Source organism: Dendrobates tinctorius, unplaced genomic scaffold (assembly GCF_039654945.1).
Source record: "Dendrobates tinctorius isolate UK_male_01 unplaced genomic scaffold, ASM3965494v1 ptg000232l, whole genome shotgun sequence".
Lineage (NCBI taxonomy): Eukaryota > Metazoa > Chordata > Amphibia > Anura > Dendrobatidae > Dendrobates > Dendrobates tinctorius.
In genome coordinates this window covers 11,274,015-11,293,567 of record NW_027361899.1, presented here as the reverse complement: position 1 = coordinate 11,293,567, position 19,553 = coordinate 11,274,015, and the positions used below count along the sequence as shown (strand labels likewise).

General features: G+C 41.2%; 1 protein-coding gene across 1 annotated transcript in view; it reads left to right on the top strand.

Moving 5' to 3' along the window:
- Positions 1-19,553, top strand: part of LOC141060144 (uncharacterized) — a 220,947-nt gene that overhangs the window by 117,771 nt on the left and 83,623 nt on the right. The window contains 6 exon segments of the mRNA XM_073556423.1: positions 4,725-4,854; positions 4,967-5,134; positions 5,218-5,341; positions 5,457-5,554; positions 7,306-7,363; positions 9,288-10,877. Coding sequence (XP_073412524.1) covers positions 4,725-4,854; positions 4,967-5,134; positions 5,218-5,341; positions 5,457-5,554; positions 7,306-7,363; positions 9,288-10,877 — 2,168 coding nt within the window.

The following is a 19,553-nucleotide window of genomic DNA, read 5'->3' as shown; positions in this document are numbered from 1 at the left end:
TCTACACTATATACACACAGCTCTACACTATATATACACAGCTCTACACTATATATACACAGCTCTACACTATATACACACAGCTCTATACTATATACACAGCTCTACACTATATACACAGCTCTACACTATGTACACACAGCTCTACTCTATATACACAGCTCTACACTATATATACACAGCTCTACACTATATATACACAGCTCTACACTATATACACAGCTCTACACTATATATACACAGCTCTACACTATATATACACAGCTCTACACTATATATACACAGCTCTACACTATATACACAGCTCTACACTATATACACACAGCTCTACACTATATATACACAGCTCTACACTATATATACACAGCTCTACACTATATACACACAGCTCTATACTATATACACAGCTCTACACTATATACACACAGCTCTACACTATATACACAGCTCTACACTATGTACACACAGCTCTACTCTATATACACAGCTCTACACTATATATACACAGCTCTACACTATATATACACAGCTCTACACTATATACACAGCTCTACACTATATACACACAGCTCTACACTATATACACACAGCTCTACACTATATATACACAGCTCTACACTATATATACACAGCTCTACTCTATATACACAGCTCTACACTATATATACACAGCTCTACACTATATACACAGCTCTACACTATATACACAGCTCTACACTATATACACACAGCTCTACACTATATATACACAGCTCTACACTATATATATACAGCTCTACACTATATACACAGCTCTAGTATATATACACAGCTCTACACTATATACACACAGCTCTACACTATATATACACAGCTCTACACTATATATACACAGCTCTACACTATATACACAGCTCTACTCTATATACACAGCTCTACACTATATACACACAGCTCTACACTATATATACACAGCTCTACACTATATATACACAGCTCTACACTATATACACAGCTCTACACTATATACACACAGCTCTACACTATATACACAGCTCTACACTATATACACACAGCTCTACACTATATACACAGCTCTACACTATATACACACAGCTCTACTCTATATACACAGCTCTACACTATATATACACAGCTCTACACTATATATACACAGCTCTACACTATGTACACAGCTCTACACTATATACACACAGCTCTACACTATATACACACAGCTCTACACTATATACACACAGCTCTACACTATATATACACAGCTCTACACTATATACACACAGCTCTACACTATATATACACAGCTCTACACTATATATACACAGCTCTACACTATGTACACAGCTCTACACTATATACACACAGCTCTACACTATATACACACAGCTCTACACTATATACACACAGCTCTACGCTATATACACACAGCTCTACACTATATACACACAGCTCTACACTATATACACACAGCTCTACACTATATATATACACAGCTCTACACTATATACACACAGCTCTACGCTATATACACACAGCTCTGCACTATATACACACAGCTCTACGCTATATATACACAGCTCTACTCTATATATACACAGCTCTACTCTATATACACACAGCTCTACACTATATACACACAGCTCTACTCTATATACACACAGCTCTACACTATATACACACAGCTCTACTCTATATGCACACAGCTCTACACTATATACACACAGCTCTACACTATATACGCACAGCTCTACACTATATACACACAGCTCTACACTATATACACACAGCTCTACACTATATACACACAGCTCTACACTATATACACACAGCTCTACACTATATACACACAGCTCTACACTATATATACACAGCTCTACTCTATATACACACAGCTCTACACTATATATACACAGCTCTACTCTATATACACACAGCTCTACACTATATACACACAGCTCTACTCTATATGCACACAGCTCTACACTATATACACACAGCTCTACACTATATACGCACAGCTCTACACTATATACACACAGCTCTACACTATATACACACAGCTCTACACTATATACACACAGCTTCTACTATATACACAGCTCTACGCTATATACACAGCTCTACACTATATACACAGCTCTACACTATATACACAGCTCTACACTATATACACACAGCTCTACACTATATACACACAGCTCTACGCTATATACACACAGCTCTGCACTATATACACACAGCTCTACGCTATATACACACAGCTCTACACTATATACACACAGCTCTACACTATATACGCACAGCTCTACACTATATACACACAGCTCTACACTATATACACACAGCTCTACACTATATACACAGCTCTACACTATATACACAGCTCTACGCTATATACACAGCTCTACACTATATACACAGCTCTACACTATATACACAGCTCTACACTATATACACACAGTTCTACACTATATACACAGCTCTACACTATATACACACAGCTCTACACTATATACACAGCTCTACACTATATACACAGCTCTACGCTATATACACACAGCTCTACACTATATACACACAGCTCTACACTATATACACACAGCTCTACACTATATACACAGCTCTACGCTATATACACAGCTCTACACTATATACACAGCTCTACACGATATACACAGCTCTACACTATATACACACAGCTCTACACTATATACACAGCTCTACACTATATACACACAGCTCTACACTATATACACACAGCTCTACACTATATACACACACAGCTCTACACTATATACACAGCTCTACACTATATACACACAGCTCTACACTATATACACAGCTCTACACTATATACACAGCTCTACACTATATACACACAGCTCTACACTATATACACAGCTCTACGCTATATACACACAGCTCTACGCTATATATACACAGCTCTACACTATATATACACAGCTCTACACTATATACACACAGCTCTACACTATATACACAGCTCTACACTATATACACAGCTCTACACTATATACACACAGCTCTACACTATATATACACAGCTCTACACTATATACACACAGCTCTACACTATATACACAGCTCTACACTATATACACACAGCTCTACACTATATATACACAGCTCTACACTATATACACACAGCTCTACACTATATACACAGCTCTCCGCTATATACACACAGCTCTACACTATATATACACAGCTCTACACTATATATACACAGCTCTACACTATATATACACAGCTCTACACTATATACACAGCTCTACACTATATACACACAGCTCTACACTATATACACAGCTCTACACTATATATACACAGCTCTACGCTATATACACACAGCTCTACACTATATACACACAGCTCTACACTATATACACAGCTCTACACTATATACACACAGCTCTACACTATATATACACAGCTCTACACTATATATACACAGCTCTACACTATATACACACAGCTCTACACTATATATACACAGCTCTACACTATATATACACAGCTCTACACTATATATACACAGCTCTACACTATATATACACAGCTCTACACTATATACACAGCTCTACACTATATACACACAGCTCTACACTATATACACAGCTCTACACTATATATACACAGCTCTACACTATATACACACAGCTCTACACTATATATACACAGCTCTACACTATATACACAGCTCTACACTATATATACACAGCTCTACACTATATATACACAGCTCTACACTATATACACAGCTCTACACTATATATACACAGCTCTACACTATATATACACAGCTCTACACTATATACACACAGCTCTACACTATATATACACAGCTCTACACTATATATACACAGCTCTACACTATATATACACAGCTCTACACTATATATACACAGCTCTACACTATATATACACAGCTCTACACTATATACACAGCTCTACACTATATACACAGCTCTACACTATATACACACAGCTCTACACTATATACACAGCTCTACACTATATACACAGCTCTACACTATATATACACAGCTCTACACTATATACACACAGCTCTACACTATATATACACAGCTCTACACTATATATACACAGCTCTACACTATATACACAGCTCTACACTATATACACAGCTCTACACTATATATACACAGCTCTACACTATATATACACAGCTCTACACTATATACACAGCTCTACACTATATATACACAGCTCTACACTATATATACACAGCTCTACACTATATACACACAGCTCTACACTATATATACACAGCTCTACACTATATATACACAGCTCTACACTATATATACACAGCTCTACACTATATATACACAGCTCTACACTATATATACACAGCTCTACACTATATACACAGCTCTACACTATATACACAGCTCTACACTATATACACACAGCTCTACACTATATACACAGCTCTACACTATATACACAGCTCTACGCTATATATACACAGCTCTACACTATATACACACAGCTCTACACTATATACACACTGCTCTACACTATATACACACAGCTCTACACTATATATACACAGCTCTACACTATATACACACTGCTCTACACTATATACACACTGCTCTACACTATATACACACTGCTCCTCCTAATGTCTGGGGAGGATTCTCATTACTTAGGGTAAGACATTATGAGATTTATTGCAGATTTATTTTCCTCGAATATACGATGGTCCTCTCCATCAGTGACCCCCCGAGGATGGAGCAGGACAGAGGCCACATGGCGGCTCGGATATTAGACCTCACCCTGGAGATAATCTACTGGATCACTGGAGAGGTGAGAGCTTCACATCACATCACTCTGATCTCTAGGAATAAAGCAGGGAAATGACGGGAAAGGTGAAGGATTCTTGGCCTCTGTGTAGTGATCGGCGTCTCCCCATACACAGGATCACACAGTAGTGAAGACGTCGTCTGGGGAGTGTGTGACCCCCCGTGTGTCAGGAGGGCGGAGCAGGACCCCGAGTGACATCACCGAGCCTCCACCTCATTCACTGATCCATGAGCAGAAGATCCTAGAACTGACCAATAGGATCACTGAGCTGCTGAGCGGAGAGGTGAGCGCTGCCGGGAATGCTGGGACATTATACAGTAACGCCGGGGGAGGGGTCTGCTAATGACGGGTCATTGTGTGTGTCAGGTTCCTATAAGGTGTCAGGACGTCACCGTCTATTTCTCCATGGAGGAGTGGGAGTATATAGAAGGACACCAGGATCTGTACAAGGACGCCATGATGGAGGATCACCGGTCCATCACATCTCCGGGTAAGAGGAGACCTTCCTGGGGTGTAGAGAACAGGTCTGAGAGTCGTCTAGATTCCCCATCATCTGCTCATCACATATAGACAATGTATTCAGTCACTGCGGTTATCTCCTATAGATGGATCCAGTCCGAGAAATCCCCCGGAGAGATGTCCCAGTCCTCTAGATTCCCAGGATCGGCCAGAGAAGGAGGAAAGTGTCCCCCGGGATCATCAGGTAGATGAGAGGAGATCTCTGTACATTCTCTATAGATTGACGTGATGAATCTTCTCCTAATCCCCGGCCGCCGTGCCGAGTACTGGGGGCTCCAGCAGATCCTTTCATTGTCGCCTGTGGTCGGTATAAATGGTTTCCTCTTTATATAAGATTGTGTGATGCTTCCTGCTGTCAGGAAATTGAGATTCAGTGCAGCTAAATGTAAAGTTCTGCAGTGTAGATGTGAGTGACAGATAACATCACAATCTCGAGCAGCGATGAAAGACTTCTTTACTGTAAGGCTATGTGCACACGTTGCGGATTGTAAGAGTTTTTGCCGCTTTTTTTTTGCCTTGAAAACGCTTACAGAACGCATTCTATTGAATTCAATGGGATTCCGCAATGCTGTGCTAATGCTGCGTTTTTTCCGCAGAGGAATCGCATAGCGGAAAAAAAGGCAGCATGCTCATTATGTGTGCGGAATCGCTGGAATAGGAATGCATTGATCCGCTTACTTTCCACATGTGGCTATGCCCGCCATGCGCAAAGTGAGCGGATCATATGTGGATGGTACTCAGGGTCTGGAGGAGAGGAGACTCACCTCCAGGCCCTGGGTATCATATCCCTGTTAAAAAAAAGAATTTAAAATAAAAAAATAGGGATATGCTCACCTTCCGATGGCCCCCGCATCCTTACTTATTATTATTATTATTTATTTATATAGCGCCATTGGTTCCATGGTGCTGTCCATGAGAAGGGGTTACATACAAATTACAGATATCACTTACAGTAAACAAACTAACAATCACAGACTGATACAGAGAGGAGAGAGGACCTTGCCCATTCGGGCTTACATGCTACAGGATGGTGGGGAAGGAGATAGTAGGTTGGGGGGTTGCAGCAGCTTGGGTGATGGTGAGGAGGTAGCTCCAGTAGTGGTGAGGAGGCAGCGGGGTCATTGCAGGCTGTAAGCTTTCCTGAAGATGGGTTTTCAGGTTCTGTCTGGCCTTACCTGGCCTTTTCCGATGCTTCCGCCATATCCCGTTCCCAGTCAGGCCTTGCGGCAATGACCTGTGAAGACGTAGCGGTCTCGCGTGATGCTATGTCATCACAGGTCATTGTCGCAAGGCATGACTGGTAACGGGAGCTGTCGGGAGCATCGCGAGGACTGGGAAAGCTGCGGGAGACGTTGGAAGGTGAGAAGATCGCGATTTTTTATATTTTTTTTTTATTTTTTTGCATTATATCTGTTTACTATTGATGTAGCATAGGCGGCCTCAATAGTAAAAAGTTGGTCACACTTGTCAAACACTATGTTTGACAAGTGTGACCAACCTGTCAATCACATTCCAAGCGATGCTTCAAATCGCTTGGAATGCGCAAGTATTCCGCAAGCGAAAATCACTTGAAAAGCGCTTGTTTTCCGCGGGAAAAACGCATGCGAATTCTCATGCGTCTTTCCCGCGGCGGGAGTTGTGGAAATGTGGACATTTCCGCATCATTTCTGTACGTGTGCACTTAGCCTAAAAGCGATGACTGCGCTGATTAATGTAAGAACATTAATGTCCACCTTACAAAAGACAAAGATCATTTGAGGCCGAGGATAATGGCAATATTTCAGCCAATGTGTACTTGTTTGAACGTCATTATTGTGTGATCGCTATTCCAGGAGATATTTCTCATTTTAGGGGGGCTTGGTTCATGTCTACTCATAAGATTAACTGGGGTTCTTCTTTTCTCTTGCTCATGTGTTTAATGTTGGATTCTTGTAGGAAAGTTCTGATGGAACAAGGAGTGGACTTCAGCATCAGACATCAGCGTCATTGACCGGTAAGAGCCGCTCCCCAATCTTGTTTCTCGCTAAATGTCTTTATTATTGGGATCTGTGATGGGGAAGTTCAGAAAGATGTCCTCGTGGTGATTGGTATTACTATGATTGGTAGCAATTTATTTAGCGACTGTCTGTCCAAGTCCTACCTGAAACTGAATTTAATAGTTAAGGAACTTCTGTTTTATCCTCTGCTCATCAGGCTAAGGCCGGAGTCACAGTATTGTATCACATTCCGATGCTATATGGTAATGACGCACGACTCCATCTCCTCTGCTGCCGGCATCCACGGTAATCACACTGCACTTGGGTAATATCCGACTACAGTGCGATGTTTATATGGGTGCGTGCGCTGCCAATTTCTCATGCAATCGCAGCATGCTGCGTTTTTTTTTTTCCGTCTGATCGCGATCCAATCTGAGAAGGAAAAAAAAATTTGATTGCATCCATCCAGTTTAAACACAAATTGGAGCGATCCCTAACCCTGATATTTCCATCTCAGTGTGTGAAGCGGCCATGATCCCATCTCCAGGTTGTATTTCCGTTACTCCCTTTTTCCAATCATTCGCACTCTCATGTCTCCTGCAAATTTTAAAAAAAAAAAAATCTTCCAAATCTGCCTTTTTTGTTTAGAAGGAAAATAGCAAAATTATCAAAAATTCTCATTTGCCACAAAACTGCGCGGTCCACCCTTTCAGTGTACATTGTGCATTCAGAGCAGGACAGATTATCCTGGCTGATAGGGGAGGACCGGAATCTTTTCAGAAGGGTAGACAACATCTGGCAACCATTAGTCGGCTGCTCACCGGGGCATGACGCTGGAACCAGGCAGGATGTGTAACAGTATTCCCCTACTTGAGACTCCTCCCTGAAGGTGGGATTTGAGGGAAAACTTAAAATAAAAGAGGTCAATTATATGTAATAAGTCAGATGTAAGGCATCTGCAGTAGATCACTGTCAATCATACAAAATTTTAAAAAAAAAACTTTATACATCTACAAAATCTGGCTATAGTATAATCAGGTAAACTCTTCATGTCCTTGTTATATTCGTTTTTTGTCAAATATTACTATTATTTGCCCCACATCTCTCCTCTACTGGTTTACATATTACTGGGGATGCCCTTGTAATGGATAAACCCAAATTAATGATTTTTCTTAATATCACCCATTAGCAAAAGTGCTCAGAAGTAACCTTAGTGCCCCTCCGATAGGACATGACTTTCTAGGAAAAGTTTGGCCCGAACTTACGGGTGGCGCAATCACGGTATGCAGTGAGGGATCCCAAAATCTCTTGTGGCCGCTCTTGAAGTGAAAGAGGGAGATCTTCTGCCAACTGGTAACATCATTAGACTCTGTTCACACATTCAGTATTTTTAAGATAAAATGTGGAGTGGGTGATCAATACAGAAGTGTTGACGTGTTTCTGTTATACCTTTCCTCTGATTGTTCCACTCCTGGTAAAATACTGAACGTGTGACTGCGGCCTTACAGTGGTCACCATTCGGTAACTGCAGCTCAGTAATCTATGTGGCAGCACTGGGCTGGTGGAAAGACCGAGAACGACTGTGGATAGTTGTGGGATCCCTCACTGGATGCGGGGATTACACGACCTGGAAGTTCAGGCCAAATTTTGTTAGAAGTCGGTCTATTCGGTTTTCTTGTGAGCATTTTTGTTAATAGGTGATATTTAAAAAAAAAAAAAATTACCAATATGGGGCTATCCACTCGTTTATTAAGTATAAAGTGCAGCCACAGATTGGTGATAGGAACTCCTTAAACATGTTTTATTATACATTTTCTAGCTCATAGAACTCCTGTTAAAAACTTGTCGTTTTGTGTGTTTTTTTTTTTTTTTTTTAAATAAGCAAATTACAAAATATTCCCCATTTTGAATATATTTTGCTTGAGAATTTTTTTTTTCTAGGTAAAGATTGGATGGGAAGCTCCGATCGACGTCTCCATATAGCTCCCAATCCTAGCATAGAAGATAATACTACGAAAGATAATTCAATATCTCTAAATACACCCGTAGTCCTTCCCAGTGGAGATCTGTCCACCGATACCAGTCACGTAACGGTATTGTCTAATCAATCACTGATCAGCAATCAAGGAACTGGACTTAGAATTGAGAACCCATTTCTATGTGGGGAAAAAGTAAACACTGAATCAAATCCTTTACGGAATGAAGAAACTCACAGAATTGAAAAGCCATTTTCATGTTTGGAATGTGGGAAATCTTTTGCCAATGAAAGGTATCTTGTTAGACATCAGAAAACTCACACGGAAGAGACTCCGTTTTCATGTCCTCAGTGTGGGAAATGTTTTACTCAGAAAACAAATTTTGTGAAGCATCTAAAGACTCACACAGGGGACAAGCCATTTTCATGTTCGGAATGTGGGAAATCTTTTGCCAACAAAAGGTATCTTGTTCGACATCTAAAGACTCACACAGGGGAGAAGCCATTTTCATGTTCAGAATGTGGGAAATGTTTTAGCGACAAATGGTATCTAGTTACTCACCAGAGAACTCACACAGGGGAGAAGCCATTTTTATGTCCTGACTGTGGAAAGTCTTTTAGCCAGAAATCAAGTCTTATGAAACATGTCAGACGTCACACAGGGGAGACACCATTTTCGTGTTCAGAATGTGGGAAATGTTTTCTGAGCAAGTCAAACCTTCTCGATCATCTAAGACGTCACACAGGAGAGAAGCCATTTTTCTGTTCAGAATGTGGGAAATGTTTTACCGATAAATCAAATCTTGGGAAGCATCAAAGGATTCATACAGGGGAGAAACCATTCTCGTGCTCAGAATGTGGGAAATGTTTTACTCAGCGATCATATCTTGTGACGCATCGAAGAAATCACACGAGAGAGACTCCATTTTCATGCTCAGAATGTGGGAAACGTTTTAATGAGAAGTCAGTTCTTATGAAACATCGAAAAATTCATACTGAAGAGAAGCCATTTTCTTGTCCTGATTGTGGAAAATGTTTTAGGCAGAAATCAAATCTTTTGAAGCATCAAAGAATTCACACGGGGGCAAAGCCATTTTCTTGTCCTGAATGTGGAAAATGTTTTAGGTTTAAATCAGAGCTTGTGCAGCATCAAAGAATTCACACGGGGGAGAAGCCATTTTCATGCACAGAATGTGGGAAATGTTTTAGCCAGATATCACACCTTGTGGTACATTTAAAAATTCATACAGGGGAGAAGCCACACTCATGTTCTGAATGTGGGAAAAGTTTTAGCCTGAGATCACACCTTGTGGAACATTTGAGAATTCACACAGGAGAAAAACCATAGTCATGTTCTGAATGTGGGAAATGTTTTAGCCAGGGATCAACCCTTGAGAGACATTTGAAAATTCACACAGGAGAGAAGCCCTTCTCATGTTCAGAATGAGGGAAATGTTTTAGCCAGAGATCACGTCTTGTGAGACATTTGAGAATTCACACAGGAGAGAAGCCATACTCATGTTCAGAATGTGGGAAATGTTTTACCCATAAATCAAGTTCTATACATCATCTGGGAACTCACACAGGATAGAAGCCATTTTCATGACTTGAATGTGGGAAATACTTTTGTCAGGAATAATTTCTTGTTGACATCAAAGACTTCATGTACAAGAGAAGCCAACAGTTCCCTGTTGAGAGGAACTGAGGCCGCTATCTGCAGACCGGATATAATTTCAAGAGAAATGTGTTGTCTTCCAGGTGCAAAAATTAAAGATGTGTCTGACAGGATATCAGGACTCTTCAGACCTACAGATGACTACCCATTCCTGCTACTACATGTGGGGACAAATGACACTGCAAGAAACGACCTGGAAACCATCTGCAGAGACTTTGAAGACTTAGGCAAGAAAGTGAAAGAACTGGGAGCGCAGGTGGTCTTCTCTTCCATCCTCCCAGTGGATGGCCATGGAACAAGGAGGTGGAATAAGATTCTGCAGGTGAATAACTGGCTACGTCGATGGTGCCGTCAGCAACGATTTGGATTTCTGGATCACGGAGTGAACTACTTATACGATGGACTACTTGCTAGAGATGGGGTGCACCTTACGAAGACTGGAAAGCATGTATTTGGAAGTCGCCTTGCTACACTTGTAAGGAGAGCTTTACACTAGAACAACATGGGAAGGGAAGCAAAAGACCAGAAAAAGCCATACACCTGACAAATGCTATTGAGAACTCTGCTATTAGAAGTGGAAAGGAAGAACAAAGACGAAAGAATCTAATTAATAAAAATATTGGAGAAAGAGAAACCAATCACAAACTAAAATGTTTCTATACTAATGCACAAAGCATGGGCAACAAACAAGGAGAATTGGAACTACTAACACAGGAAAAGAAATATGATGTCATTGGAATCACTGAAACTTGGTGGGACAATACACATGATTGGAATACAAGACTAGAAGGATACAACTTATTTGCAAGAAACAGACTTGATAAACGAGGAGGGGGTGTCGCATTGTATGTTAGAAACGCGTATATCTGCACAGAGATTGAAGCTTCAGAGACTGGGAGTTCTGTGGAAACTGTTTGGGTAAGAATACAAGGACAGAACAATGGAAAGGACACCATTGTAGGCATTTACTACAGGCCGCCTGTGCAAGCTGAAGCTATGGATGAACTCTTTATGCATCAAATGGCCAAGTTCTCCAAAAAATATGACATAGTTGTCATGGGAGATTTCAACTATCCAGACATTTGTTGGGAATCTCTCTCAGGCAAAACTAACAGGTCAAGGAAATTCTTATCCTCTCTTGCTGACAACTTTATCTTCCAAAAGGTAAGGGAGAAAACAAGGGGAACTGCTACCTTGGATCTAATCCTTATAAACAGGGAGGAAATGGTTGAGGAGGTAAAAGTGGCTGGGACCCTAGGAGGTAGCGACCATGCTATTTTAGAATTTTGGATAACTAGAGGCGGAAGACCTGTGAAGACTCAGACATCAAGGTTAGATTTCAGAAAGGCAGATTTTAAGGGATTCAGAAAGAGAATTGGAGGGATCCAATGGCTGGATATCCTTAAAGACAAAAATGTCCAGGAAGGATGGGAAATCTTGAAAAATGAAATTCTCAAAGCACAGTTGTTAACAATTCCGAAAAGAGGGAAGAATAGTAAGCAGTTAAGGAAACCAGGATGGATGAACACAGAACTTAAGCACATGCTAAAAAGGAAGAAAAAAATGTTTATAAAATGGAAAGAGGGAGGCATATCTAAAGAAGAATATAATGCTGTCTGCAGAACCTGCAGGGCACAAATCAGATTAGCTAAAGCTGAAAATGAATTGAGGCTTGCAAGAGATGTCAAAAGCAATAATAAAGGATTTTGGGGATATGTCAAAAGTAAAAGAAAAGTCAAAGATGCTATAGGATTTTTACAGGATGAAAATGATGAAATGGTAAGACAGGATGTTGAGAAGGCTGAACTTTTAAATTCCTATTTTGCATCTGTTTTCTCTCAGAAAGGAAATGTAACATCAACTGTTATTCACTGTCCTATTAAGGGAATAGAAGAATCCAGGATATCTATAAACAGAAAGATAGTGAGGAAACACTTAGCTAGCCTAAATGAATTCAAGTCTCCAGGTCCAGATTAATTACACCCCAGAGTACTGAAGGAGATAGCAGAAGAAATTTTTGAACCCCTCTCTATAATCTTTGAAAATTCTTGGAGAACAGGAGAAGTGCCAGAAGACTGGAGAAGAGCAAATGTTGTTCCTATCTTCAAAAAGGGGAAGAAGGTGGACCCAGGTAACTATAGGCCGGTGAGTCTGACTTCTATACCAGGAAAGATCTTTGAACAAATTATTAAACAACATGTATGTCAATACCTGGATAAGAATGAAGTGATTAAACAGAGTCAGCATGGGTTTGTAACTAATAAGTCATGTCAGACTAACTTAATTTCAATCTATGACGGTATCACTGATTGGGTGGATCAAGGAAATGCTGTAGATATAGTATATCTTGACTTCAGCAAAGCATTTGACAAAGTCTCTCATACAATCCTTATTGAAAAAATGATTAAGTATGGAATGGACAAGGCAACTGTTAGGTGGATTCATAACTGGCTTAGTGATCGGACCCAAAGAGTGGTCGTAAATGGCTGCACATCCAGTTGGAAGAATGTCTCAAGTGGGGTACCACAGGGCTCTGTCCTGGGCCCTGTATTGTTCAACATCTTTATCAACGATTTAGATGAAGGAATTGAGGGTAAACTGATTAAATTTGCTGATGACACAAAGCTAGGAGGGATAGCTAATACTAGAGAAGAGAGAGAGAGGATTCAAAAAGATTTAAATAAACTGGAGAAGTGGGCAGCAACTAACAGAATGGTTTTTAACAGGGAGAAATGCAAAGTACTACATCTGGGCAATAAAAATGGAAAAAACATATATAGAATGGGAGGAATAGGGCTAAGTGACAGCACATGTGAAAAAGACTTGGGTATACTAATAGATCACAGACTGAATATGAGTCAACAGTGTGATGCAGCAGCAAAAAAGGCAAATGCAATTCTAGGATGTATTAACAGAAGCATACAGTCTAGATCACGTGAAGTCATTATTTCCCTCTACTCCTCTTTGGTCAGACCTCATCTGGAATATTGTGTCCAGTTTTGGGCACCACATTTTAAAAAAGACATCAACAAACTGGAGCAAGTTCAGAAAAGAGCGACCAGAATGGTGACCGGTCTGCAAACCCTGTCTTATGAGGAAAGGTTGCAGGATTTGGGAATGTTTAGTTTGCAAAAGAGAAGACTGAGAGGAGACTTAATAGCTGTCTACAAATATCTAAAGGGCTGTCACATTGTAGAAGGATCAACTTTATTCTCATTTGCACAAGGAAAGACTAGAAGCAATGGGATGAAACTGAATGGGAGGAGACACAGATTAGATATTAGAAAAAACTTTTTGACAGTTAGAGTGATCAATGAGTGGAACAGGCTGCCACGAGAAGTGGTGAGTTCTCCTTCAATGGAAGTCTTCAAACAGAGGCTGGACAGACATCTGACTGGGATGATTTAGCGAATCCTGCTTTGAGCAGGGGGTTGGACCAGATGGCCCAGGAGGTCCCTTCCAACTCTATGATTCTATGATTCTATGATTCTAATTCCCAGGTTCATAATGTTAAAAATGTGACGTAAAAAAATCTAATTTTCTGGAACATCTAAAATGTCATACATGGTAGAAGCAATTTTGATGTTCAGATAGTAGGAAGTTTCTCAGGTGTGGAACTTAAAGGGGTATTTCTCAAGGCTGGAAGTTCATTGGTTAGGGGATAACTTCCAGATTGTTGGGAGTCTGAATGACAGCTCTAAAGAGTCCTCTGTGAATGGAGTGGTGGTCGATTATGCGCAATGCTGCTTCATTCATTCTCAATGGGACTAACAGAGCTAGCCGAGCGCTATGCTATATGCATAGCGGATAACATCTAAACTTGAGACTACCTTTAATTGTAAGGCCTGCCCCCTAATAATTCCTCGTGCTGTATAATTTACCCCTTGAGGACTATAGAGCCGACATAACTACTCAGAAGAGCTGTTCTGAACTGTTAGAAATCTGTGATTGTGTAGATACTGCCACTGTGCCGTCATGAACCGTACCGCAGCCACAATACACAGCCTGTGGTCTGCTCTAACAGCAAAGGTCACTGCTGGTCAGTCTCAGACTGGCTCACCATAGGCCCCTTTGTTGAATGTCCTGCTCTAATACGGCAGCACTACTTCCAGCTCCTCCGTTACCACCTGGAATGCCAGGATTTCAATGCCTGCTCCGCGCTCATGGTATTAAACTTTAGGCCACGTTCACACGTTCAGTATTTGGTCAGCATTTTGCAGCAGTATATGTAAGCCAAAACCAGGAGTGGGTGATAAATACAAAAGTGGTGATCTACTTTTCCTATGATTATTCCTCTCTTGACTTTATCTTACAAATACTGATGTAAAATAATGACCAAATACTGAACGTCTGGAATAGGCCTTAGGCGACGTTCCTACGATGAGGTTTTCGGGATTTTTCAATGTTGCAGGTTTTCTGCACCCATTAACCCCTTCACCCCCAAGGGTGGTTTGCACGTTCATGACCGGGCCAATTTTTACAATTCTGACCACTGTACCTTTATGAGGTCATAACTCTGGAACGCTTCCATGGATCCCGGTGATTCTGACATTGTTTTCTTGTGACATATTGTACTTCATGTTAGTGGTAAAATTTCATTCAAATAACTTGCGTTTATTTGTGAAAAAAATGGAAATTTGGCAAAAATTTTGAAAATTTCGCAATTTTCCAACTTTGAATTTTTATGCCCTTAAATCACAGAGATACGGCACACAAAAAACTTGATAAGTAACATTTCCCACATGTTTACTTTACATCAGCACAATTTTGGAACCAAAATTTTTTTTTGTTAGGAAGTTATAAGGGTTAAAAGTTGACCAGCGATTTCTCATTTTTACAACACCATTTTATTTTTAGGACCACATCACATTTGAAGCCACTTTGAGGGGTCTATATGATAGAAAATACCCAAAAGTGACACCATTCTAAAAACTGAACCCCTTAAGGTGCTCAAAACCACATTCAAGAAGTTTATTAACCCATTAGGTGCGTCACAGGAATTTTTTTGAATATTTAAAAAGAAATGAACATCTAACTTTTTTTCACAAAAAAAATACTTCAGGTTCAATTTTTTTTATTTTACCAAGGGTAACAGGAGAAATTGGACTGCAAAAGTTATTGTGCAATTTGTCCTGAGTACGCTGATACCTGATTTGTGGGGGGGAACAACTGTTTCGGCGCATGGCAGAGCTCAGAATGGAAGGAGCGCCGTTTGACTTTTTCAATGCAAAATTGCCTGGAATTCAGATCGGACGCCATGTCACGTTTGGAGAGTCCCTGATGTACCTAAACAGTGGAAACCCCCTACAAGTGACCCCATTTTGGAAACTAGACCCCCCAAGGAACTTATCTAGATATGTGGTGAGAACTTTGAACCCACAAGGGCTTTACAGAAGTTTATAACGTACAGCGGTACAATTAAAAAATCATATTTTTTCCACAAAAATGATCTTTTCACCCCAATTTTTATTTTCCCAAGGGTAACAGGACCCTAAAAGTTATTGTGCAATTTGTCCTGAGTACGCTGATACCCCACATGTGGGGGTAAACCACTATTTGGGCGCATGGCAGAGCTCGGAAGGGAAGCAGTGCCATTTGACGTTTTTGGCTGGAATTGAGATCGGACACCATGTCGCGTTTGGAAAACCCCTGATGTACCAAAACAGTGGAAACCCCCCACAAATGACACCATTTTGGAAACTAGACCCCCTAAGGAACTTATCTAGATGTGTGGTGAGAACTTTGAACCCCCATGGGCTTCACAGAAGTTTATAACATAAAGCCATACAATTAAAAAATCATATTTTTTCCACAAAAATGATCTTTTCACCCTTAATTCTTATTTTTCCAAGGGTAACAGGACCCTAAAAGTTATTGTGCAATTTGTCCTGAGTACGCTGATACCTCACATGTGGGGGTAAACCACTATTTGGGCGCATGGCAGAGCTCGGAAGGGAAGCAGCGCCATTTGACGTTTTTGGCTGGAATTGAGATCGGACACCATGTCGCGTTTGGAAAACCCCTGATGTACCAAAACAGTGGAAATCCCCCACAAATGACACCATTTTGGAAACTAGACCCCCTAAGGAACCTATCTAGATGTGTGGTGAGCACTTTGAACCCCCATGGGCTTCACAGAAGTTTATAACATAAAGCCATACAATTAAAAAATCATATTTTTTCCACAAAAATGATCTTTTCACCCTCAATTCTTATTTTTCCAAGGGTAACAGGACCGTAAAAGTTATTGTGCAATTTGTTCTGAGTACGCTGATACCCCACATGTGGGGGTAAACCACTATTTGGGCGCATGGCAGAGCTCGGAAGGGAAGCAGCGCCATTTGACGTTTTTGGCTGGAATTGAGATCGGACACCATGTCGCGTTTGGAAAACTCCTGATGTACCAAAACAGTGGAAACCCCCCACAAATGACACCATTTTGGAAACTAGACCCCCTAAGGAACTTATCTAGATGTGTGGTGAGCACTTTGACCCCCCCAGTGCTTCACAGAAGTTTATAATGCCCGGGCGTGAAAATAAATAATTCGTATTTTTTCCACAAACATGATCTTTTAGTCACCATTTTTTTATTTTCCCAAGGGTACCAGGAGAAATTGGACCCCAAAAGTTGTTGTCCAATTTGTCCTGAGTATGCTGATACCCCATATGTGGGAGAAAACTACTGTATGGGCACACGTCGGGGCTCGGAAGGGAAGTAGTGACGTTTTGGAATGCAGACTTTGATGGAATGGTCTGCAGGTGTCATGTTGCCTTTGGAGAGCCCCTAATGTACCTAAACAGTGGAAACCCCCCACAAATGACACCATTTTGTAAACTAGACCCCCCAAGGAACTTATCTAGATGTGTGGTGAGCACTTTGAACCCCCCAGTGCTTCACAGAAGTTTATAACGCCCGGGCGTGAAAATAAAAAATTCGTATTTTTTCCACAAACATGATCTTTTAGTCACCATTTTTTTATTTTCCCAAGGGTACCAGGAGAAATTGGACCCCAAAAGTTGTTGTCCAATTTGTCCTGAGTATGCTGATACCCCATATGTGGGAGAAAACTACTGTATGGGCACACGTCGGGGCTCGGAAGGGAAGTAGTGACGTTTTGGAATGCAGACTTTGATGGAATGGTCTGCGGGTGTCATGTTGCCTTTGGAGAGCCCCTAATGTACCTAAACAGTGGAAACCCCCCACAAATGACCCCATTTTGAAAACTAGACCCACTAAGGAACTTATCTAGATGTGACGTGAGCACTTTGAACCCCCAAGGGCTTCACTGAAGTTTATAATGCCAGGGCATGAAAATAAAAAAATCGTATTTTTTCCAGAAACATGATCAATTAGTCCCCAATTTTTTCATTTTCCCAAGGGTAACAGGAGAAATTGGACCCCCCAAAAGTTGTTGTCCAATTTGGCCTGAGTACGCTGACACCCCATATGTGGGAGAAAACTACTGTATGGACACACGTCGGGGCTCGGAAGGGAAGCAGTGACGTTTTGGAATGCAGACTTTGATGGAATGGTCTGCGGGTGTCATGTGCGTTTGGAGAGCCCCTGATGTACCTAAACTATTGAAACTCCCCACAAGTGACCCCATTTTGGACACTAGACCCCCCACGGAACTTATCTAGATGTGTGGTGAGCACTTTGAACCCCCAAGTGTTTCACAGAAGTTTATAACACTCGGACGTGAAAATAAAAAAATAATTTTTTTCCACAAAAATGATATTTTTGCCCCCAATTTTTTATTTTCCTAAGGGTAACAGGAGAAATTGGACCCCAAAAGTTGTTTTGCAATTTGTCCTGAGTAGGCTGATACCCTACATGTGGGGGTAAAACACTGTTTGGGCGCATGGCAGAGCTTGGAAGGGAAGGAGCACCACTTGACTTTTTCAACTCAGAATTGGCTGGAATTGAGATCAGACGCCATGTTGCATTTGGAGAGCCCCTGATGTGCCCAAACAGTGGAAACCCCCAATTATAACTCCAACCCTAACCCCAACACACCCCTAACCCTAATCTGAGCCCTAACCCTAGCCCTAACCCTAGCCCTAACCCTAAGGCTGTGTGCACACGCTGCGGATTTTGCTGCGGTTCCGCAGCGGTTATGGCTGCTGCGGACCCGCAGCAGTTTCTGCTGCGGTGTACAGTACCATGATTCCCTATGGGAATCAAAAACCGCAGTGCAGACGGTGTGGAATTTTCCGCGCGGATTATCTGCGGTTTTCAATCCACAGAATTGACATGTCAATTCTTTCTGCGGATTCCCCTGCGGTTTGCCATCTCCTCCATTTGAGGAGATGGAAAACCGCAGGGCAAAACCGCAGAGCAATCCGCAGGTAAAACCGCAGTGCAGACGGTGCGGAATTTTCCGCGCGGATTATCTGCGGTTTTCAATCCGCAGAAAGAATTGACATGTCAATTCTTTCTGCGGATTCTCCTGCGGTTTGCCATCTCCTCTATTGAGGAGATGAAAAACCGCAGGACAAAACCGCAGAGCAATCCGCAGGTAAAACCGCAGGTCTTTTGACCTGCGGTTTCACCTGC